This window comes from Carettochelys insculpta, chromosome 7 (assembly GCF_033958435.1).
Source record: "Carettochelys insculpta isolate YL-2023 chromosome 7, ASM3395843v1, whole genome shotgun sequence".
NCBI lineage: Eukaryota > Metazoa > Chordata > Testudines > Carettochelyidae > Carettochelys > Carettochelys insculpta.
The window spans coordinates 75,005,297-75,024,417 of record NC_134143.1 but is presented as its reverse complement, the minus strand read 5'-3'; the positions used below and the strand labels follow the sequence as shown (position 1 = coordinate 75,024,417).

The 19,121-nt window shown below is 61.5% G+C and overlaps 2 protein-coding genes across 2 annotated transcripts; one reads left to right on the top strand and one right to left on the bottom strand.

The window, feature by feature from the left end:
• Positions 1-1,535: 1,535 nt before the first annotated feature.
• AVPI1 (arginine vasopressin induced 1) lies at positions 1,536-2,729 on the top strand. Its single transcript, XM_074999354.1, has 2 exons — positions 1,536-1,997; positions 2,247-2,729. Exons 1-2 carry the CDS (start codon positions 1,720-1,722, stop codon positions 2,383-2,385), a joined length of 417 nt encoding a protein of 138 aa, XP_074855455.1. The 5' UTR covers positions 1,536-1,719; the 3' UTR covers positions 2,386-2,729.
• A 297-nt stretch (positions 2,730-3,026) lies between these two features.
• On the bottom strand, positions 3,027-18,831 carry PI4K2A (phosphatidylinositol 4-kinase type 2 alpha). The gene is made up of 9 exons (XM_074999351.1): positions 18,438-18,831; positions 12,295-12,495; positions 11,629-11,760; positions 11,395-11,548; positions 10,915-10,976; positions 7,466-7,565; positions 7,052-7,185; positions 4,864-4,923; positions 3,027-4,775 (listed from the first exon to the last, which is right to left on the bottom strand). Exons 1-9 carry the CDS (start codon positions 18,810-18,812, stop codon positions 4,614-4,616), a joined length of 1,380 nt encoding a protein of 459 aa, XP_074855452.1. The 5' UTR covers positions 18,813-18,831; the 3' UTR covers positions 3,027-4,613.
• Between the last annotated feature and the right edge of the window lie 290 nt (positions 18,832-19,121).

Sequence of the window (19,121 nt, the reverse complement as noted above, 5' to 3'; positions counted from 1 at the left end):
TCAGCCAGTCCTGGCTCAGACCCTCCCCGTGGTGCTGGCAAAACCTGTCACCTTGCCCTCTAGTAGCTGGGCCACTGGTGGATAACAACCTACTACGGCTGCCAGCAAATGGGGTAACTCCTTTAGCTCCAGGGACTGGGGTCGTGCTGCAGATCTGAAGGTCCTGGGTTCAAAAGCTGCGCGTTATCGTTAGAATCACCGTCCTCCTGCAAGGCCCCAGGGACGATTTGCCAGGACAGGGGCACAGCAGCTCCTGATGCCATCACCTGGGTGTGGGTGGGGGTTTCTCCTTCTGGAGCCTTGAGCGCACGCTGCTCCTCAGTCACCCAGGTGGAGAGCAGTGAGCCATGCGTGGGACCTGGGAAACCCTGAACTGTGGGCCCAGGAGCCTCCAAAGTCCCCAGGCAGCAGGTCTCACAAGGCAGTGGGTACAGCCCCACCCGGCTCCCCTGGGAGGCAGTTTCCCCTTGCAAAGCATTTCACAGGCTGGCTGTGCAACCAGCTGCCAATGCTCCCCTTAGCCGTAGCTGTGGGGAGTTGCACGGCTCCCAGGGCAGGAAGCTGGGGGGCAATTGCCAGGGCTGGGGGGTATGGAGGGCAAGCAGCTCCCAGCACAGGGGAGGTTTGCAGGAGGTTAGCAGCTACATGGGCAGGGGGTATGGGGGGGCAAGTGGCTCCTGGGGCAGAGCCTGGGGGGCACAGGGGGCAAATGGGTCACAGGACAGGGGTGAGGCTTCCAGGACAGGGGCTGGGGGGGTGAGTGTCTCCCAAGGCACAGGGTATGGAGGAGCTCCTCCTAGAGTTAGGGGGTACGGGGGAGTGAGGAGCTCTCGGGGCTGGGTACACGTGGTGGCTTTTGGGGCTGAGGGTACGGGAGGGGGGGCAAGTGGCTCCCGGGGCAGGAGGGGCGAGTAGCTCCCGGGATAGGGGCCAGGACCGGGAGAGCAGCTCCTAGGGCTGGGGGGTATGGGGGGGGGCGTGTGGCTCCCGGGGCAGGGGATGGGGGTCAGCTCCTGGGGCAGGGGGTGGCACCTGGGGCTGGGGAGTACAGCAGGGGGTGAGTGGCTCCCTGAGCAGGGGGCGGGGGTCGGCTCCTGGGGCTGGAGGGGTACGGGGGAGGCGAGTGGCTTCCGGGGCAGGGGCCAGGACTGGGAGGGCAGCTCCTGGAGCTGGGAGTGCGGGGGGGGCTCCTCAGGCTGGGGGGTACTGGGGAGCCGAGCGGCTCCACGGGCGCGGAGGGGGGGGGGGCGAGCAGGGAAGCATCTCGCGTGCGGGGGCGGGGACCAGCAGCCCCCGGGCTCCCAGCCGGGCACCGCCTCCCGGGGGCGTGTTCCCCCGGCCCATCGGCGTCACCACTTGCCACGTGTTCCCCCAGGGATGCCAGGCCACGCCCCTTCCCCTTCTGCGGGACCTGATTGGGCAGCCGGTCTCTCCGCGGCCGGCTTGGGAAGGCGGCAGCCGCTGATTGGCTACCAGCTTGGGGGCGGGACTCAGGCCCGTCCCTGGCTCCGCCGCCGCCACCGCCCCCCCCCCCCCCCCCGTGCGCAGGTGACCGGGGCCCCGATCCCGCCCGCGCGTCTCGGCCGGGCCAGGTCAGGGGGCTCGGGCCGGGCGGTGGCTCGTCGCTCCCGGCTGGCGCCCACGTGCGGGGCGGGGCCTGTGCTGCGCCCCCCCCGCCCCGCGTCGCTTCTTTCGCCCCCGCAGCTGCCCGGCCGGCCCATGGGCACCCCGGCCTCCGTGGCGTGCGACGCCCCCCGCCGCCAGGCGCCCGCGGGCCGGGCCCGGGCGGGAGCCGCGGCCAACATCTTCCAGCACGTGGGGCTGCGGGAGCTGCGGCGGCTGTTCCGGCGCAGCGGGGACGAGCGGGCGGAGGAACGAGCCCAGCTGGTCTGGGAGCGGGCCGGGGGCTGGCGCCAGCTCAGGCCGACGCGGCGGGGGCGGCGGCCGGGCCCGGGAGCTCCGGAGAGCCGGGCGCTGCAGCTCCTCAGCTTCCCCAGGTATGGGCAAGGCTCGGGCCGGGCGCACCGCACCCTCCCAGCGCTCTCCCGGGGCCGGCCCAGGCTGCGAGCCACGCCCGGGCCTGCTGCCCCCACCCGTGACTCGGCCGCCCGTGGGAGCGGGGGCGGGGCAGGGCAGGCGGGCGCCCTGTGCCCCGCGGTGGGGGAGCGGCTCTGGCAGTACCACCCCCCCATCGGCAGCCCCCCAGCTGCCCCGCCCCTCACGCTGGCTCTGTCTGTTCCCTGCAGGCTAGAGGACGGCAGCGCCCCTGCGGCAGCCGCCGGCAGCGCCAGGCAGCCCCCTGCCACCCCCGGGAGAGGGCCGAGGAGTCGGCAGAGGAAGAAGAGGCCTGGCCCCGCCGGCTACCTGCACCAGCTCCAGCCGTGAGGGAGCAGCTGCCTGAGATTCTGGCCAGGCTCAGCCCCTGCCCCACAAGGGGGGGGGGCGCTCCCGGGGGGACCCGCCAGTAGGGGGATTGCTGCAGCCCATCCCCACCCAACACTAATTTGGCCTGGAAGCCCTTGGGCCAGAGCCTCTGTGCCCTGAGGTGCGAGCCAGCCCCAGGCAGAGACTGACACAACAGAGCAGCCTTGCCCCTAGCCAGCCCCCCAGGGAGGGCAGCTGGAGGGAGGCCTCCCAGGGGTAAGGCCTGAGCCCGGGAAAACACGTGCTAGTAAGTGCAGCTGGACAGAACATGCAATAAAACTTAATCTGAGTAGCAGGACAGGAGAGCTGCTTGTGCCAAGGGGCTGAGCCCAGCACCCCCAGGCAGTGCTGCAGGCCTGGCCAGCAATGGGAGACACTGGCACCCACACCCTGGCATGGTGCAGCCAGCCCTGCTGGGGGCTCAGCCTGGCCTATCTGGCTGTTCAGATCCATGAGCCAGGAACCCACTGGGTTTCACTATGCTCAGTGCCAGGTAGGTGGGGCTGCCCAGCAAAAGGGCTGGAAAATGGAAACTGTGTGGAGGCCGCAACAGGAGGCAGGAGCCAGCTGGGGCCTGTAGGAATACACCAGGATGGCAGCAGCTGGCACCTGCCTCTTGCCTGGTGGGAGCTGCTGTAACCCTGCAGAACTGCCACCCCCCAGGGTTCACCTGAGACCCCAGCCAGGGCCCCTCAGCTGGAAAGCAGCCTGCCTTGTACCGCCTCCAGCGCCCACAGCACACATGGGCACCACGGCTGCCGCGAGATGGGCCCATTTCACTAACTGCAGCTCTAGGGAGGGGCTGCTGCTAGGTACAGCCTGTTCCTCGAGCCTGGGTGCAGGGGTGGGAAAGGCCCCTGCCAGCCAAGAGCCACACAGGTACTGGTCCCCTACTGCCCCGAGGCAGTAGCCCACCTTTCCCTCACAGCCCCTGGCTGGGGGGCTGGGCAAGCCATGCCCACAGCCTGAGCACACACCCCCCCGAACAGCAGGTCCCATGCAGCCAGTGCCTTAGTTTAAATACATTCCATACATTTCTACAGTGCATAAGAACACCTCATTCCTGGGGACAGCCCCTGCCAGCTCTGGCCCCCATCGCTGCAGCCTGGGAGAGGGGAGAGCCCAGCTCTCTGCCCGCTTCTGTTCATGGCCTGGCCCATACACAGCCCCCACCTCCAGGGCAGCGCTCAAGAGGCATGCAGCAGCAACAGTCCAGTCCCAGGGGCTGCAAGAGTCTGGGGCCAGGCTCAGGGACAGGTTCCCCAGCACAGGGCTGGGCCAAGCCACAATGCAGGTGCCATGGAGCAGAAAGAGGAAGGGGAAGCTAAGCACGAAGGGGACAGGGGCCCACTGAACCCCCTTGGGCAGCTGGTCCCCAGGTGTAACAGACATAGCCCTAATGAAGCAGGAAGGCCTCCCTGCACCCCCCAAGCAGCCTCAGGCTAGTCCTCCCACCAACCAGCATCCCTCAGCCTGGTATGGCTCCCTGGAGAAGGGCAGCCAGATGGCCCTCCCCAAACCAGCCAGGGACTGCCTGAATGCCCTGAGGGGGGCCTGCCCCTCACACAGGAGAGTGGGGAGACAGCAACAGGCCCCTAGACTAGGACAGATGTCCTCTCCCCTGGGGGCAGGGTGAGAAACAGCTCCCACACCAGGCCCCCCCCACCACCTATCTCATGAAACAGGGCCAGGCTCACCCCTGCTCAGACCTCTCTGGGACGCACAGCTCTCGCCCTGGAGGAAGGGAAGCTGCAACCCCCCAGCACAGCTGTTGGGGCACCCCCAGGCCTGCTGCCCCCACCAGCTCAGCTCAGTCCAACCCAGGCACACGGCCTCACTCATGCCCCTGCCTCCTCTCCCAGCACGCCCCTAAGAACGAAACGCACCAGGCAGGCGCTGGGCTGGCAGCCTGGCCTCCCCCACCCAGAGCAGTGTGCAGGAGGAGGCTGGAGCAAGGGACAAGAGGGCAACAACGCAGCCAGACCCTCTCCAGCTGCCTTCATGGGAGGGGCAGGAGGCCAGGTGCCAGGCGACTGCCCATGGAGCGGCTCCCGGCCCCGCATGCAGCTAGCATGGGAGCAGCGAGGGCTCCTGCTGAGCAGGGCTCTGCCAGGCCATGTCCACGCCCTGCAGCAAGGGGCCTGCCCGGCTCTGCCAGTCCAGCAGGAGGTTCCCGCCGCCATGCCCAGCTACCACCAGGAGAAGAAGGGCTTGCGGCTCTGGAAGCTCTGTGTGTAGGACTCGCTGGCACTGCGCTGGTGGGAGCGTGCTGTCTCCACGATCACCGGCGGCATCTGCACCAGGTGGAGGGGGCTCTTCCCGTCCTTCAGCGCCTGCGTCAGGTTCAGCATCTAGGCAGCAGAGCAGAAGGGTGCTGAGCACCTGCTCCCCGCCCCCACGGCCAGCACCCCCATGCCCAGCAGTGCCTGCCCACCATACCTGGCCCCTCATGACAGCAATCTGCTTGTGGAACTGCCCCCGATCGAAGCCAGGGTCCTTCTGCAAGAGAAACAGCAAGGGACAGGCACTGAGACCCTGTGCTCCAGCAGCGAGGTCCACCCCCCCACGAGACAGCTCCCCCCCATGCCTGCAAGCCCCAACAGACACACCCCCCTCCACTGGCAGCAAGCTCCCCGCCCCCACCACCTCACCCTTCCATACCCCAAGCAGCACGGCCCCCTGCAAGTTGCTCCTGTCTGGAGGAGGTGCAGACTGCCTCGCAGGGTTGTAGAATTGCCACCACTGACATACTGAAGAGCAGGTTAGGGAGATACCTAACAGGGATGATCTAGATCAGCAGCTCCCAAACTCACTTGGCCCTGGAACACTTTTGGGCTTGGAGGATATTAACAGACACAGAGGGGGCTGGCTGGGGGCGGGAGGGACAGACACCAAAAAGACCTGCATGTGCTGCTCTGAAGTGGGTTTAAAAGTTCGGGTTTTTAGGAGGTCTTGTTTTACAAAGAACAAATCATCATAGAAAGTACACTTATTAAGTTTGCAGATGATACCAAGCTGGGAGGGGTTGCAACTACCTTGGAGGATAGGGCCATAATTCAAAATGATCTAGATAAATTGGAGAAATGGTCTGAAGTAAACAGGATGAAGTTTAATAAAGATAAATGTACGGTGCTGCACTTAGGAAGGAATAATCTGTTTCACACATACAGAATGGGAAAAGACTGTCTAGGAAGGAGTACAGCAGAAAGGGATCTAGGGGTTCTAGTAGATCACAAGTTAAATATGAGTCAACAGCGTGATGCTGTTGCAAAAAAAGCAAACATGATTCTGGGATGCATTAGCAGGTGTGTTGTGAACAAGACAGGAGAAATCATTCTACCGCTCTACTCTGCGCTGGTTAGACCTCAGCTGGAATATTGTGTCCAGTTCTGGGCACCCCAATTCAAGAAAGATGTGGAGAAATTAGAGAAGGTCCAGAGAAGAGCAACTAGAATGATCAAAGGTCTGGAGAACATGACTTATGAAGAAAGGCTGAAAGAATTGGGCTTGTTTAGCTTGGAACAGAGAAGATTGAGGGGGGACATGATAGCGGTTTTCAGATATCTTAAAGGGTGTCATAAGGAGGAGGGAGAAAACTTGTTCTTCTTGGCCTCTGAGGAGAGAACAAGAGGCAGTGGACTTAAGCTGCAGCAAGGGAAGTTTAGGTTGGACATTAGGAAAAAGTTCCTAACTGTCAGGGTGGTCAAGTACTGGAATAAGTTGCCAAGGGAGGTTGTAGAATCTCCCTCGCTGGAGATATTTAAGAACAGATTAGATAGATGTCTATCAGGGATGGTGTAGATAGTGGTCGGTCCTGCCGTCAGGGCAGGGGACTGGACTCAATGGCCTCTCGAGGCCCCTTCCGGTCCTAGTGTTCTATGATCATCATCTGACTGAACAACTAATGTTCTGACAGGACGTTAGGAGCCCTGTAAATCAAGGACAAACCCAAACCAAACCATCAGAACAGCCAAGGATGATGCTGTGCAAAAAAGGAGCGTCCTTCCTCAACGCTCAAACCATCGTGTGACAAAACGCAACGCAAATTGAGGATGGAAAAATTTTTAAATTTTGTTTTTATAAATTTGCTGTTTTTACAGAAGCGACCAGCAAATACAAGTAAGTCTGGTGTGATGGGTTTTTTTGACATCTGTTTCGGCACAAGTCACATAACGAACGTCTTACAAATACGAATGCATTTGAACAGTAGCTAGGCTGCAGCTGTATTGCTATTTCAGATACACACGATTTCTGATTTGATAGTTCACAGGGAAAAGTGTCACCAGCATCAAAGGCTTTTCACGGAGCCCCATTCACATCGCATGGAACAGTTTGGGAAATGTGGACCTAGACGGCACTGGGCCCTGCCAGGCAGGGGACTGGACTCTGTGACTTCGAGGTCCCTTCCCGTTCCAGTGTTCTGCACGTCTGTAAGGCCCTGGATCAAAACCCTTCAGACCCTGGCAGTGAGTTGAGTTGAGCCGAGCCAAGCCCTGCCCGCAGCTGCAGCCTTGGCTTTCTGCTCCCCCAAGAGCTGCAGCTCAGCGGATGCCCTGTCCTGAGGGGCACTGCCAGGCCAGCCCCACCCACCGGCATGAGACCCTCCCCAGCCCAGCCCCCGGCTGACCTTGAAAAGTTCATACAGATCCTCCTCCAGGTCTTTGACGAAGTTGGGGTCGGAGATCTTCGGCAGGATCAGGTCCTTGATCTCCTGCGAGAAGGGGAGTTTGGCCTGGGGCAGCCACGCCCAGTAGAAGGGGTCTGGGGAGAAACCGGAGCGGATGTCAGGGCAGCCTGCACAGCCCCACCAAGGGGGCAGGGGCAACCAGCCTGGTGCCCATGGGCATGTATCTGCCGGCAGGGGGCTGGAGCGAGCTTGCTCAACCCTCTCCCAGCCCTGGGGAGCGAGGCCTCCCCTGCTGCTTGCCATGCCCAGCCAGCGCCAGGGTGCGCAGCAGGGCTGCAGGCCTATCCGTGGGCAGATGCTCCAGGGCTGCCCGCACAAGGCTGCCCCTCGCGAGAGGCACAGCCGGGGACCTACATGCTCTCCAGGAGTCAGGGTGCTTCAGGGGGAAGGCCAGGCCGTTGTCTATGGCTGCCAGCTTGATGATGGGCTCCTTCACCACTACCCACTCAGAGTCCTGCAGGGAAACATCGAGAGTCACAGGCACTGGGAGCCAGAGGCCAGCGCCACACCACAGCACCGTCCCTGCTGACCTGCCTGGCTTCTCTGCCCTCATCCCAACCACCCGCACAGCTAATGCCCCCACCCCACCCCTGGGGACAGAGCTCTGCCCTGAGCGCATGGAGCTAGGCAGGCCAGTCCCAGAGGCGGCTCCATCGTGGGGACAGAGCCCCACCCCTGGGCCCATAGCTGGCACCACCCCAGGGACAGAGATCTGCCCTGAGCGCATGGAGCCGGGGGCCCAGTCCCAGGGGTGGCACCGTGCTGGGGACAGAGCTCCGCCCTGAGCACATGGAGCCAGGGGGCCTGGTCCCAGGGGCCCAGGGTTGGCACCATCTGGGGGACATGGCCTGATGGATGTCTCTCTCCAATCCAGGGTGTGTTTCTTAAAGGAACAGTCTCTTCTGTGGGGCGAGGCAACCTCAGGGGACTGGCTGAGCAGCACCCACTCCCCCCAGAAAGGTTTTCATGGTAGGGCCTAGCCTGAGCTTCAGAGGGTGGAGCTGCGGACTGCTTGGCAGTGTCGGGCTGTGGCGCATCCCAGACGCCTGGGGTCACTTTACTGACCCGGTGGTGGGCCACGTCCCCACCGAAGGCCATGGGACCAGAGACTTCATGGCCAGGAGGGGCGATCTTCTAGTCTGACCTGCTGCACGACAGCTCCCAAACTCGCCCCTCCACTCCCAACTTCTGGCACGAGCAGCCAGACTCAGTCCGGTGCTGGCAGGGTGAGGACAGAGCCGAGATCCGGGCACAGAGCCACAAGCAGGGAGCTGGGGGTTTCCTTCCAGTTCAGCCCGAGGTGTGAAGCCAGGACGGCCAGCAACAAGCAGTCGTGGTAAGCACAGGGACGATGCCCTGTGTCACATCAACACTATGGCCTCTACCCACCCCCTATCATCTCCCCAAAACCACACCCCACTGGACAGGGCCTATCACATCACCCTCCCCTAGGTCTTCAGTAACTGAGTTTTGTATCAGTCACTCCATCACCTGGCCCAGGACCACAGTCAGGCCGACAGGCCTATGAGTACCAGATCATCCCATTTCCCCTTTCTAAAACTGGCACGGCACTAGCCTTCAGCCATCTTCTGGCACTTCCCCAGGGCTCCCTCATTTATTGAAAAGTCTGCGAGTGGACCAGCATACTGCTCAGCCAGCTCTTTTAAAACTCTTGGATACAAGTTATCTGGATCTGATTTAAAAGCATCTAGCTTTACTAGTGTCTGTTTAACACCCTCCAGCTGTACAGGGGGACTGGAAATAGCACTGGCACCATACAATGAGATGACATTTGGGTCTGTTCCCACCAACAGAAGAGCCTTGTTCTCCCTTCTCTGCATTACCAAATCATTTCACCACCATTTCCATCTCTTAAGGGACCAGCTTACTGGTAGCTCTTTGCTGTCCTTTGCTCCTCTGACTACCCATTTCTCCTTGTCCCTTGACTTCCCTTATCAAACTTTCTACAATTCCCAACTTCTGATGAATATTCTACCCGCTCCCCCTTCCAGCTGTTGGGTTTCTTGTGAAGTTCTCTCTCTCATGCTTTTAACGTGATCTACCAGTGCGAGGCTGAGGCCAAAGGGCTCAGACCACCCTGGGGTGCACAAACAGGAACTGCCAGGAGAAGCAGAGAAGCTCCTTTACACCTGTCTCTGTGCCGCTGGTGCCAGAACTCTGAGCCCCGTTCTGGGTGCGCACAGTGCAGGAAGCCATTGGAGAGAGGCCAGAAGCGCCACAGGAACGAGGAGGGATCAGAAACCCGCTTGCCAGTGGCAGACAGGAGGAAGCTCAGCCTACTGCGCTTAAAGAAAAGGTGAAGGGAGGCCTGGGTCCCAGCCCAGAAGCTCCTGTGTGGTGGGGACAGATCTGCAGCTGCAGGCTCTGCAGCCCAACAGAGGAAAGCCTCATGCAGGCCAGCGGCTGGACGCTGAAGCTCCTATGAATTCAGGCTGGAAGCGATGCACATTACCCTCCGGAACAACCCACCCAGAGGCCAGATGGAGCCTCCACTGCCAGCAATTGCTAAATCCAACAGGAGCTTTTCCGAGATCTGCCCTGGGAACTCCTGTGAGGCAGGTCTCTGCCATGTCCTATGGGCAGTCAAGGAGATGCCTACGATGGTCCCGTCTAGCTCCCAGAGAGGACTGAGAATTGACCAGTGCTTGGGACCACACCACCTTTGGGAACTCAGAGGGTCTGGGGACCCTCACCCCATCATGCATGAGTGCAGGGAAGAGGTTAACCTCTCCTGATGTAACTGGAGTGATGTAGCTTAACTGAGAACTGCGGCTTTCGGGGCCTTTTGGCTGCATAACAGCAGAGGGAAAGTCCGTGTGGGGGAGATGGCTCCCAGGCAATTTGGAATGAAAACCAGAAATACACAACCATTGCAGAACCAGCCATCAGATGCAAGTCCTAAGGAAACGGACAGCGAGATGCAATCGGGTTATGGTTGTTTTGATTTTGGTTGGACTGGCTGCTCTGGTTCTCTCTTTTGTGGTGGTGGTTTGACATGAGACTTTTCTCCCCTGTAACTTTGAAGCTGAATCCCAGGGAGGGAAATATTTTGCTCTGCGTGCAACCCATGACTCTTCTCTCGTTTTGTGAGAATCACTGCGTTTAAGCAACTGGTCTGAGCCCGAGTCATAAGAAGGGTCCGTGTACATGCAGGCCTTAGACTGAAAGGTCAGCTACTAAACTACAGTTCGAGTGCCTAGGCTCTCTCCCGAAGGAAGGTTAAGAGCGTGGGGTACCCCACAGGAAGACATCATGAATGTGCCTTCCTGGCCTGGGGGGTCTTTCCCACTCAGGTGGTGCCAGCTACCTTCCAGGGCCTGGGAAGTTTTAAAGCAAAGCCTGTGGACAGGCAGGGTGGTTTAAAGATTTTGTGGGATTTCACTTTCTGCATTTGGAGTGCCAGAGCAGGGGAGGATCCCCGACACCCCCCAGGAGGCTGAGCGAGCCACAGCTTGGCCCCCACAGCCACATGAGGTGGGATCTCAGGTCTACCTAGCAGTCCCATCACAAGCCCGGGTCCCCGGCCTGCCACCTCAGCAGAGCCTGACTCACCATCCGCATCCACAGACCAGCGCCCCCAAGGCACAGGCCCTGGCCCCTCCCTCTCTCCACAGGAGCCACAGCCACAGCCACCCACGGAGGCTTCCAAGCGTGGGCAAGAACTGTCCTGGGAGTGGGACAGGGGCTGTGGAAGTCCCACACCGGAGAGAAGACCCAGAACATCAGCTCACCCTGACCTCCCCTCGGCCAGAGGACGTGCGCACCGCCCCAGCCCCACTCACCCGCACGCTCGTGCTGTCCAAGGGGCAGTCGTACTTGATCAGCCAGTTATCGTTGCCTCGATCTGTGGGAGCAGAACCAGCCACGTCACCCTGGAGCCTGACCTGTCTGGGGAGGGGCAGCGCGGCCCTGGGCCCTCTCCCCTCTGGGTGAGCCCAGCGCACCGGGGAGCGGCCAGAGAGAGCGAGCCAGGGAGCTCTGCCCTGGAGACTGCTCCAGCCCCACACCAGCCAGAGCTGCCCCCAATGCTTTGGGAGCCTGTGCCAGCACAGCCTCTTCCTTTCCAGCCCTGCCTGGAGCTGGCCCCTGCCCCAAGACCAAGCGGGGCCCGACTCTGCCAGGCATGGTGCTCAGCAAGGGGTGCTCCCGCCCCGGCTGGCACCAAGACACAGGGCCTCGCTCAGCCTTGCAGCTGCCAGCAAGGCTGTAAGGCCCATGCGCTGCCCCCGCCAGGAACGAGCCAGGCCTGGCCCCCCGCCCACCTGTGTTCCTGATGATGTAGTCCAGGACCACCAGCCGCTCAAACTGCAGCAGCAGCTGCCGGTTGGTGTTCTCGGGGAGTGGCTCTGCCTCGAAGCGCCGCAGCCAGTAGTCGGCGTCCTTGTAGCCCTCCACGAAGAGCTGGAAGGAGCCCACCTGCGGCAGGCGGAGAGAGGCCAGTGAGGGGCTGCATGCACGGGGCAGCCCCGAGGGGGGCGTGTCTCGGCAGCCCTTACCTTTGGCGGCAGGCCGATGCGGTTGAACCGTTGCCCAACTTTTGGCACCTTCTCCAGGGCCAGCCTTTTCCCACGGGACTTCACCCGGTCGATGGCGCTGTAGTTGAAAGTCTCACTGGCCAGATGCACCACCTGCGGGGAGATGGAGCCCTGAGCCAGGGGCGCAGGCTGGGAGCTGCAGGTCCTTTCCCCGCGGGGGAGCCCCCAGTAGGGGTGATGCGGGAGCTGGGGAGGAAGGGAGCAGCGGGCCCTGTATGCGAATATCGGGGACAGCCAGCGGTGTGTGCCAGTCGGTGCTGCACATCACACAGGCCTCGGCCTCAGAAAACGTACTCCACGCACAGCTGGGAAAAAGCCAGCAAAAGCTCTGCTGGGAGCGCATCAAGCAGCAGAGCCAGGGGAGCAGGGGACGCGAGGGCTGCACCCCTCTGCCGCTGCTAGGGAGTGCAGGGAAGGGAGGGCCGCCCCGGCCTTCCCCCAGGCTAGGCCTGGCACAGGGAGGTGTCACCTGGGGGCTGGTCACATGACCAGTGCCCCCCCTGCCGCTCCTCAGGAGTCACCCCAGGCGAGGGCCATGGAACAGCAGCGGCACCAGCAGAGCTGGGGGGAAGACAAGCAACCTCCCCACCCCGGGCACGGCTGGGCCTCTGCCCCCCAGCCAGCCACCTTGGTGCGGGGAACGATGTTCAGCTCCAGCTTCTGGTCCACCAGGCTGGCGCCCGCCTCGGACAGGTAGCCCTGGTTGAGCACCAGGCAGTCCCTGCCGAAGCAGCAGGGGCAGCACAGCTTCTGCAGCCACTTGGTCCACTTGGGGTTCAGCTGCCCGTAGGGCTCCTCGTTCTTGGGCTTGAACACGCCGATGATTTTCTGGAGACAGAGGGGAACAACGGGGCTGGCTGGGGCGGGGGGCGGGGACCCTGCCCAGCCACCGCAACCCCGGAGAGGAGGGGCCCCGACTGGCTGTCGCCCAGCCCAGGCCCCCTCCCACCATCACCTGGCCCAGGCCCCCAGCTCATCCCACCTGGCCCATCCCGGCAGCGCCCCCAGACCCAGGGTCAAGTTGGGCTGGCTGACAGTGAGTTTGCCAGCCCCACCCACCCCTGGCTGCTCAGGAAAGGAACCCGCCTGCCATGCCCCGCCCCAGCTCCTGCCTGCCCCTGAGCGAGCAGCTTCCCACTGCTGTGACAGCATCACCAGGGCTCCCTCACCCATCTCTGCACGGCTCCCAGCCGGCAGTCAGGCCGAGGTGACTCAGCAGGAGTATCCACCCCCCTCGGGCCCAGGCTGGGGACGGTGTCGCAGACCGTTCAGCAGCAGGCGCTGCCCAGCTCACAAGCAGGAAGTGACACAGTGCTCCCCAGTCGGCGCTGCGGGCAGGGGACCGGGCTCCAGGGCAGCTGGGCAAACCCCAAGCAGTGTGTGGATGGAGCCCTGCTGTGCCCCGAGCTGGGGCTGGCACAGGGGTCTGCCACCAGCACAGCCTGGCAGGCGCTGCCGCGCACAGACCAGCAGCCCCTGGGCAAGGCACGGCACATAACTAGCACTCGTGGGCCGGCAGGACACGCAGGCAAGAAGAACAGCAGCAACGCAGCACAAGCCAGCGTGGCTTCTGAGCCACAGAGAGCCCCATGGGCACGTCGGTCCCGCACCCAGGGCTGTGCCCCCTGCCCCAGGCCGGCCCAAGGACAGAGCTGACGGGCAGCATGGCCTGGGGCCCAGACCCAGAACGCTGCCTGGCCTGCCCAGGCACAGGACAGCCCCATCAGCGGGAGTGGGCAGCCACACAGCCAGAGCTACAGGTGCACAAGTCACATTCCCTGGTCCCAGGCCAAACCGCAGCAGGCCCCGCTCAACCCTTGTGCTCTGAAGTGCCAGACGCACCCTGGCTGGGCACAACAGGATGGTGCTTTCCCTGGTATCCTCAAACTTCCCCTCTGCCCCACTGTCACACGGGACAATAGGCTGTGGTGCTCCACCCCAGAGGTGGCCGCGTTTCAGTGCTACTCCGGCCAGCTTTGCTCCCGCCTGTGGCACTGATTCCCTGCATGACCCTGTACAACTTCCCTTCTACGCTGGCACAACAGCCTAACGCTGGGCTACCTGCTTCACTCCATCTGCTGAGCACATCGGGCTCCCAGGAAAATCAGGGACCAGGGCAGACAACACCGGGCTGGGAGGGGTTAGAGAAGTAGGAACCACCCTTCCCTCCCCCCCCCCCCCCGGACACACACCTGGCCCCACAGCGGTACCCACTGCTTGACAAGGATGGCCACTAGAGTGGGGGTGGGGGTACGTGGGTCTGGGCCTCTGCCTTCTTCCCCCCACCACACTGCCCTCGCCGCCGGAGGTTCAGCGCAGCTCCCTGGCAGGAGGAGAGCAGCCAGGCAGAGGCCGTGTCCCGATGGCAGGCCACACCGCAGGCCACGCCACAGGCTGGAAGGGAGTCACGCAGGCTCTGGGGCCTCACCTCCCAGATCCGCCTCTGCAGCATGACCAAGCCAGCCGTGCTGGGGGACAGAGGTAGTGCTAAGAGAAGCCAGCCAAGCCCAGCCTTGCTCCTAGGGCAGCAGTTGACAAGGGAGCCCCAGAGCTAATCCAGTTAGCAGGCAGAGTCACAAGGCAGGCACATGGCCAGCCGGCCCCCACACCCAGCCCAGCCATGGAGAATGCTGCAGTGCAGCCGGCTGGCCAGCCGGGCCACCCAGCGACCAGCCCAGGACCCACGGAGCACAGAGAGGGCTGCACGCAGGGTTGGCCCCTCTGACTCCTGCAGCAAGCACATCCTGCTCTGTTCACGCAGTGCCCTCTGTACCCCCCAGAGTCTGAGCCAGAGACCCCAGGGCTGGGGCACAGGGGGAGCCAGATGGGGCGGCTGGAGAAAGTGCCATGGGAGTGATGGGCTCCCCAGGAAGGGGTCAGTGACGGGGAGCATTAGAAGCAGGCCCCGGCCAGCAGGGGCACGAGGGAGCCAGGCAGTGACTTGTGCATGGACAGAACTGGGCTGAGACACTGCCCCCAGCTCCCCAGATTTCTAGCACAGCGTACGTGGTTGGGCCCACAACCCCAGCGCCAGACTCCACAGCAGACACACATCAACCAGCACCTCCTCTGGCCTGTCTGCAGGGACAGCTGCACTGCGAAGTCATGCCCAGCAGAGCCGACCCAGAGAAAACAACTAGGGACACCGCTCCCCACTCCGCCAGTCAAATCAGTGTCACCACACTCGGGCAGCCAGGGGCCCAGCCAGAGCCATGCTGTGTCCTCATTGGCCGCTGCAGGGCGGGGGTGGCGGCGCATAGACACCGCCTATGGTTGAGCCGGTTCCCAAAAGGGGCCTTGGCACAGCAGCGCCTGGCCTTGGGCTAATCAGCACCGTCCTGGGACCTGCCAGGTCACTCAGAGGCAAGCAGGCCCATCTCCTGGCAGTCACAGCCCTCCCAGGCCAGGGCTGACACGCACGAGCACTGGAAAAGCAGTCAGGTGGCACTTTAAAGACTACCAAAATCATTTATCAGGTGATGAGCTTCCGGAGGACAGACCCACTTCTCCAGACCAGAGCCGACTCCATGTGTAAAGCACCGAGGCCCAAACACTTATCAGGGTTGGTAAATCTGAAAAATTGTTCTCAAGGTTGGCAAGTCAGAAGAGCAGAGGGACAGGTGGGGGAGGGGGAGTTAAGAGTTAGATAAAACATCGACATAAGTAAGAGAGTCCTTACCATGGGCCAGGTAATTGCTGTCCCTGTTCAAACCACGTGTTAATGAGCTGAATTAGTTCTGAGCTTTCCCTCTGCAGGCTGCTGTTAAAGTCCCTTTTCAGTAGAACACAAACTCTCAGGTCTTTGACAGAACAGCCCACTCCATTAAAGCGCTGGCTGACAAGTCTGCGAGTTAGACATCAAAAAACGCCTGTCTTGTGCCACTCGTTCTTTGCCGAAGAGCGTTTGCAGTCTGTCCTATATACATGGTGTGTGGGCACTGTTGGCACATATGATGTTAGTAGAGGAAGAGGAGAAAGTGCCCGTGATTCTGTGACTAACCTGGTTAGGTCCAGTGATGGTATCGCCAGAATAGATACATGGACAAAGAAGGCAACGGGCTTGGTTGCAAAGAAAAGCTCCAGGATTGGTATATAGCCTGTGGTTGTCAGTGAGAATCCTCATAAGGTTGGGAAGCGTCTGTAGGAGAGAACAGGCCTGTCACCTAGGGCCTTCTGGAGTGCGGCATCCTGATTAAGGGTAGGCTGTAGGTCTTTAATAATTCATTGCAGTGGTTTGAGTTGGGGGCTGTAGGTGATGACCAGTGGTGTTCTGTTCTTGGCTTTTTTGGGCCTATCTTGGAGTAGCTGGTCTCTGGGTATTCGTCTGGCCCTGCCGATTTGTTTTGTTACTTCTCGCGGTTGGTAATTCACATTTATGAATATTTGGTAGAGATCTTGGAGTTTTCAGTCTCTGTCAGTTGGATCAGAGCAAATGCGATTGTACCTAAGGGCTTGACTGTAAACAATGGATCGTGTTGTGTGTGCCGGATGGAAGCTAGAAGCGTGTAGGTAAGCATAGCCGTCAGTGGGTTTCCGGTAGAGAGTGGTATTGATCTGTCCATCAGTGATTTGTCCTGTAGTGTCCAGGAAACATCTCTCTCGCGTGGAGTGGTCGAGGTATAAGTTGATGGTGGGGTGCAGGTTGTTAAAGTCGCTGTGGAATTCTTCTAGAGTCTCTATACCACGGGTCCAAATCATAAAGATGTCATCGATGTATTGTAAGTACAGAAGGGGTAATAGGGGACTAGAGTTGAGGAATCGTTGTTCCAGGTCAGCCATAAATATATTAGCATATTGTGGGGCCATGCGGGTGCCCACAGCAGTCCCACTAATCTGGAGGTATAAGTTGTCCCCAAATTGGAAATAATGGTGGGTGAGAACAAAGTTGCTGAGGTCAGACACCAGATTGGCTGTGGTGACATCAGGGACGGTATTCCTGATTGCTTGTTATTCGTCTTCATGTGGAATATTGGCGTAGACAGCCTCTACATCCACGGTGGCCAGGGTGGCATTGTCAGGAAGGTTTCCGATGTTTTGTAATCTCCTCAGGAAGTCAGTGGTATCTCGGAGATAGCTGGGAGTGTTGGTGGCATAGGGTTTAAGGAGGGAGTCCACGTAACTGGATAGTTTGGTGGTGAGGGTGCCAATAGGTGAAATGATAGGGCATCCGGGATTCCCAGGTTTGTGGAAGTAAATAGAATAATCCAGGCTGGGGCTCAGATGGTGTGTCTGAGTAAATAAGGTCCTGGGTAGCAGCAGGGAGTTCCTTAAGTAATCGTTATTTCTTTTGGAATTCCAAAGTGGGGTCAGAGGAGAGACGTCTGTAAAATGTGGTGTTGGAGAGTTGTCTGGCTGCCCCCTGTTCACAGCCTGACTTATTCATGACAACAGCACCCCCTGCGTCGGCTGGTTTGATTACAGTGTCTGGGTTATTTTTGAGGCTCCGGGCAGCCTGGCGCTCAGCAGAGTTGAGATCGTCTCTCATTTGGTGTTGTTTGCGCATAGTGCCAGTCTGAGCCCGGCTGCGGAAGCACTGAATGTAGAAATCCAGACTTTCATTATGGCTGTCGGGGGAGTCCACAAAGAGTTCTTCTTCTTTCGGTGTTGGTGGGTCAGGGGGTGTTGAGTGAGTCAGACTGAAACAGGACTTCACCAGCCACCTACAGAGGGAATACTCCAAACTGACAATCTTACTGAAATTTGACACATTAACACGGGGTTTGAACAAGGACAGCAATTACCTGACCCATCACAACAAGTCCTGTGGCACCTTACAGACTAAAGATATTTTGGAGCCTGAGCTTTCATGGGCGAAGACCCACTTCACCAGGTGCACAAAGTGGGTCCTCCCCACAAAAGCTCAGGCTCCAAAATATCCGTTAGTCTATAAGGTGCCACAGGACTTCTCGTTGTTCTCAAAGACACAGACTCAGACGGCTGCCGCTCTGATACTGACCCTTTACAAGGACTCTTTTACATCCTGTGATGTTTAGCTAACTCTTAACTTTCCCACCGCCCCTCTGCTCTTCTGATTTGCCAACCTTGAGAAGAGCTTTTGGACCTTGCTGCTTTACACACGGAGTCTGTTCTGGTCTGGAGAAGTGGGTCTGTCCCATGGAAGCTCATCCCCTAATAAACGCTTTTGTTAGGCTTTAGAGTGCAACGTGACGGCTGTTTTGTTTTGATAAACCACAGACTAAGAGGGCCACCTCTCCGTCACTAGCCAACAAGCACTGGACTGAGCTGAGACACGGCAAACCGGCTGCCCGACCCACGCACCGCACCGGGCAGCGGCACGGCCCTGGCACCACACAAGGCTGGTGGGTAGGTCACCCCCTTCCCGGGGAGAGGGACACACTCCAGCAGCCGGGCCTGCACCCGACCCACAACCTGCCGCTTGCCGGGCTGCTGCAGCATTTGCAGACCGCTCCGGCCGGCTCGCCAGGCCCAGGGCGCAGCGGCGGCTGCACTTCGCTCCCCGCCGGGCTAAGCAGAGACCGGCACCCGGCAGAGCTCGCAGGGAGCCAGGCAGGGCCCTCCGCCACCACCCATCTGGCCCAGGGGCCGCCCAGCTCCCCTGGGCGCAGCACCCACTGGCCTCGCCGGGAGGGGGGCAGCCCTGGGGACCCCGCCAGCAGCGCGGTGGGCTGCAGGCCGCTGGGCACGGAGACCGGGGGGGGGCGCCCAGCTTCCAGGCCAGCCCCTCCCTCCCATCAGAGGGGAGAAGACAGCCCCGGCCCGGCCCCCCGAGCCCCCGGCCCGCCGCGCACCCCCTGCGGGTCCTTGACGAAGTAGCTGCCGCTGGAGCCCTGGTAGATGCGCTCCGGGAAGATGCCGCGCTCGCTGGCCGCCTCCGCCAGCCGCACCACCTCGGCGAACTCGGGGTCGTCGGGGAAGTCGTTCCGCTCGCGCTGGGCCCCCGCCCCGCCGCCGCCGCCGCCGCCCGCCCCCGCCGGCGGCCCCGCGCCCCGGCCGCCCGCCGCGCCCCGCTCCAGCAGCGGCTGCCGCTCGCGGTCGCGGCCGCGGGGGGAGCCGGGCGGGGAGGGCGCGGCCCGCACCGCAGCGCCTGGGCCCGGCCCCGCGGGCAGCCCGTAGGCGGCGGCCTGGGCCCGCTGCGGGGACACCAGCGGGCTGCTCTCGTCCATGGCCGCGCGGCTGTGCGGGGCGCCGTCAGCTGACCGCCCGCGCCGCGCCGCGCCCCCGCCTCCGGCCCCGCCCCCGCATCCGCCCGGCAGTGACGTCATCTCCGCGCGCCGGAGCCTGGCGGGGGGCCGAAGGGCTTCCCCCAGCCGGCGCTGGGCGGGGCTTGGCACACGCGGGGGCTTCTCCCGGCCAGCCGCGGGCCAGTGGGGGGGAGGGGCAAAGCGGGGACACACCAGCGGGGCGGGCCCACGGGCGGGCAGCGGCGGGAGGCTGAGGTGGGCGGTACGGAGCGCAGGGGGACCAGGCAGGGC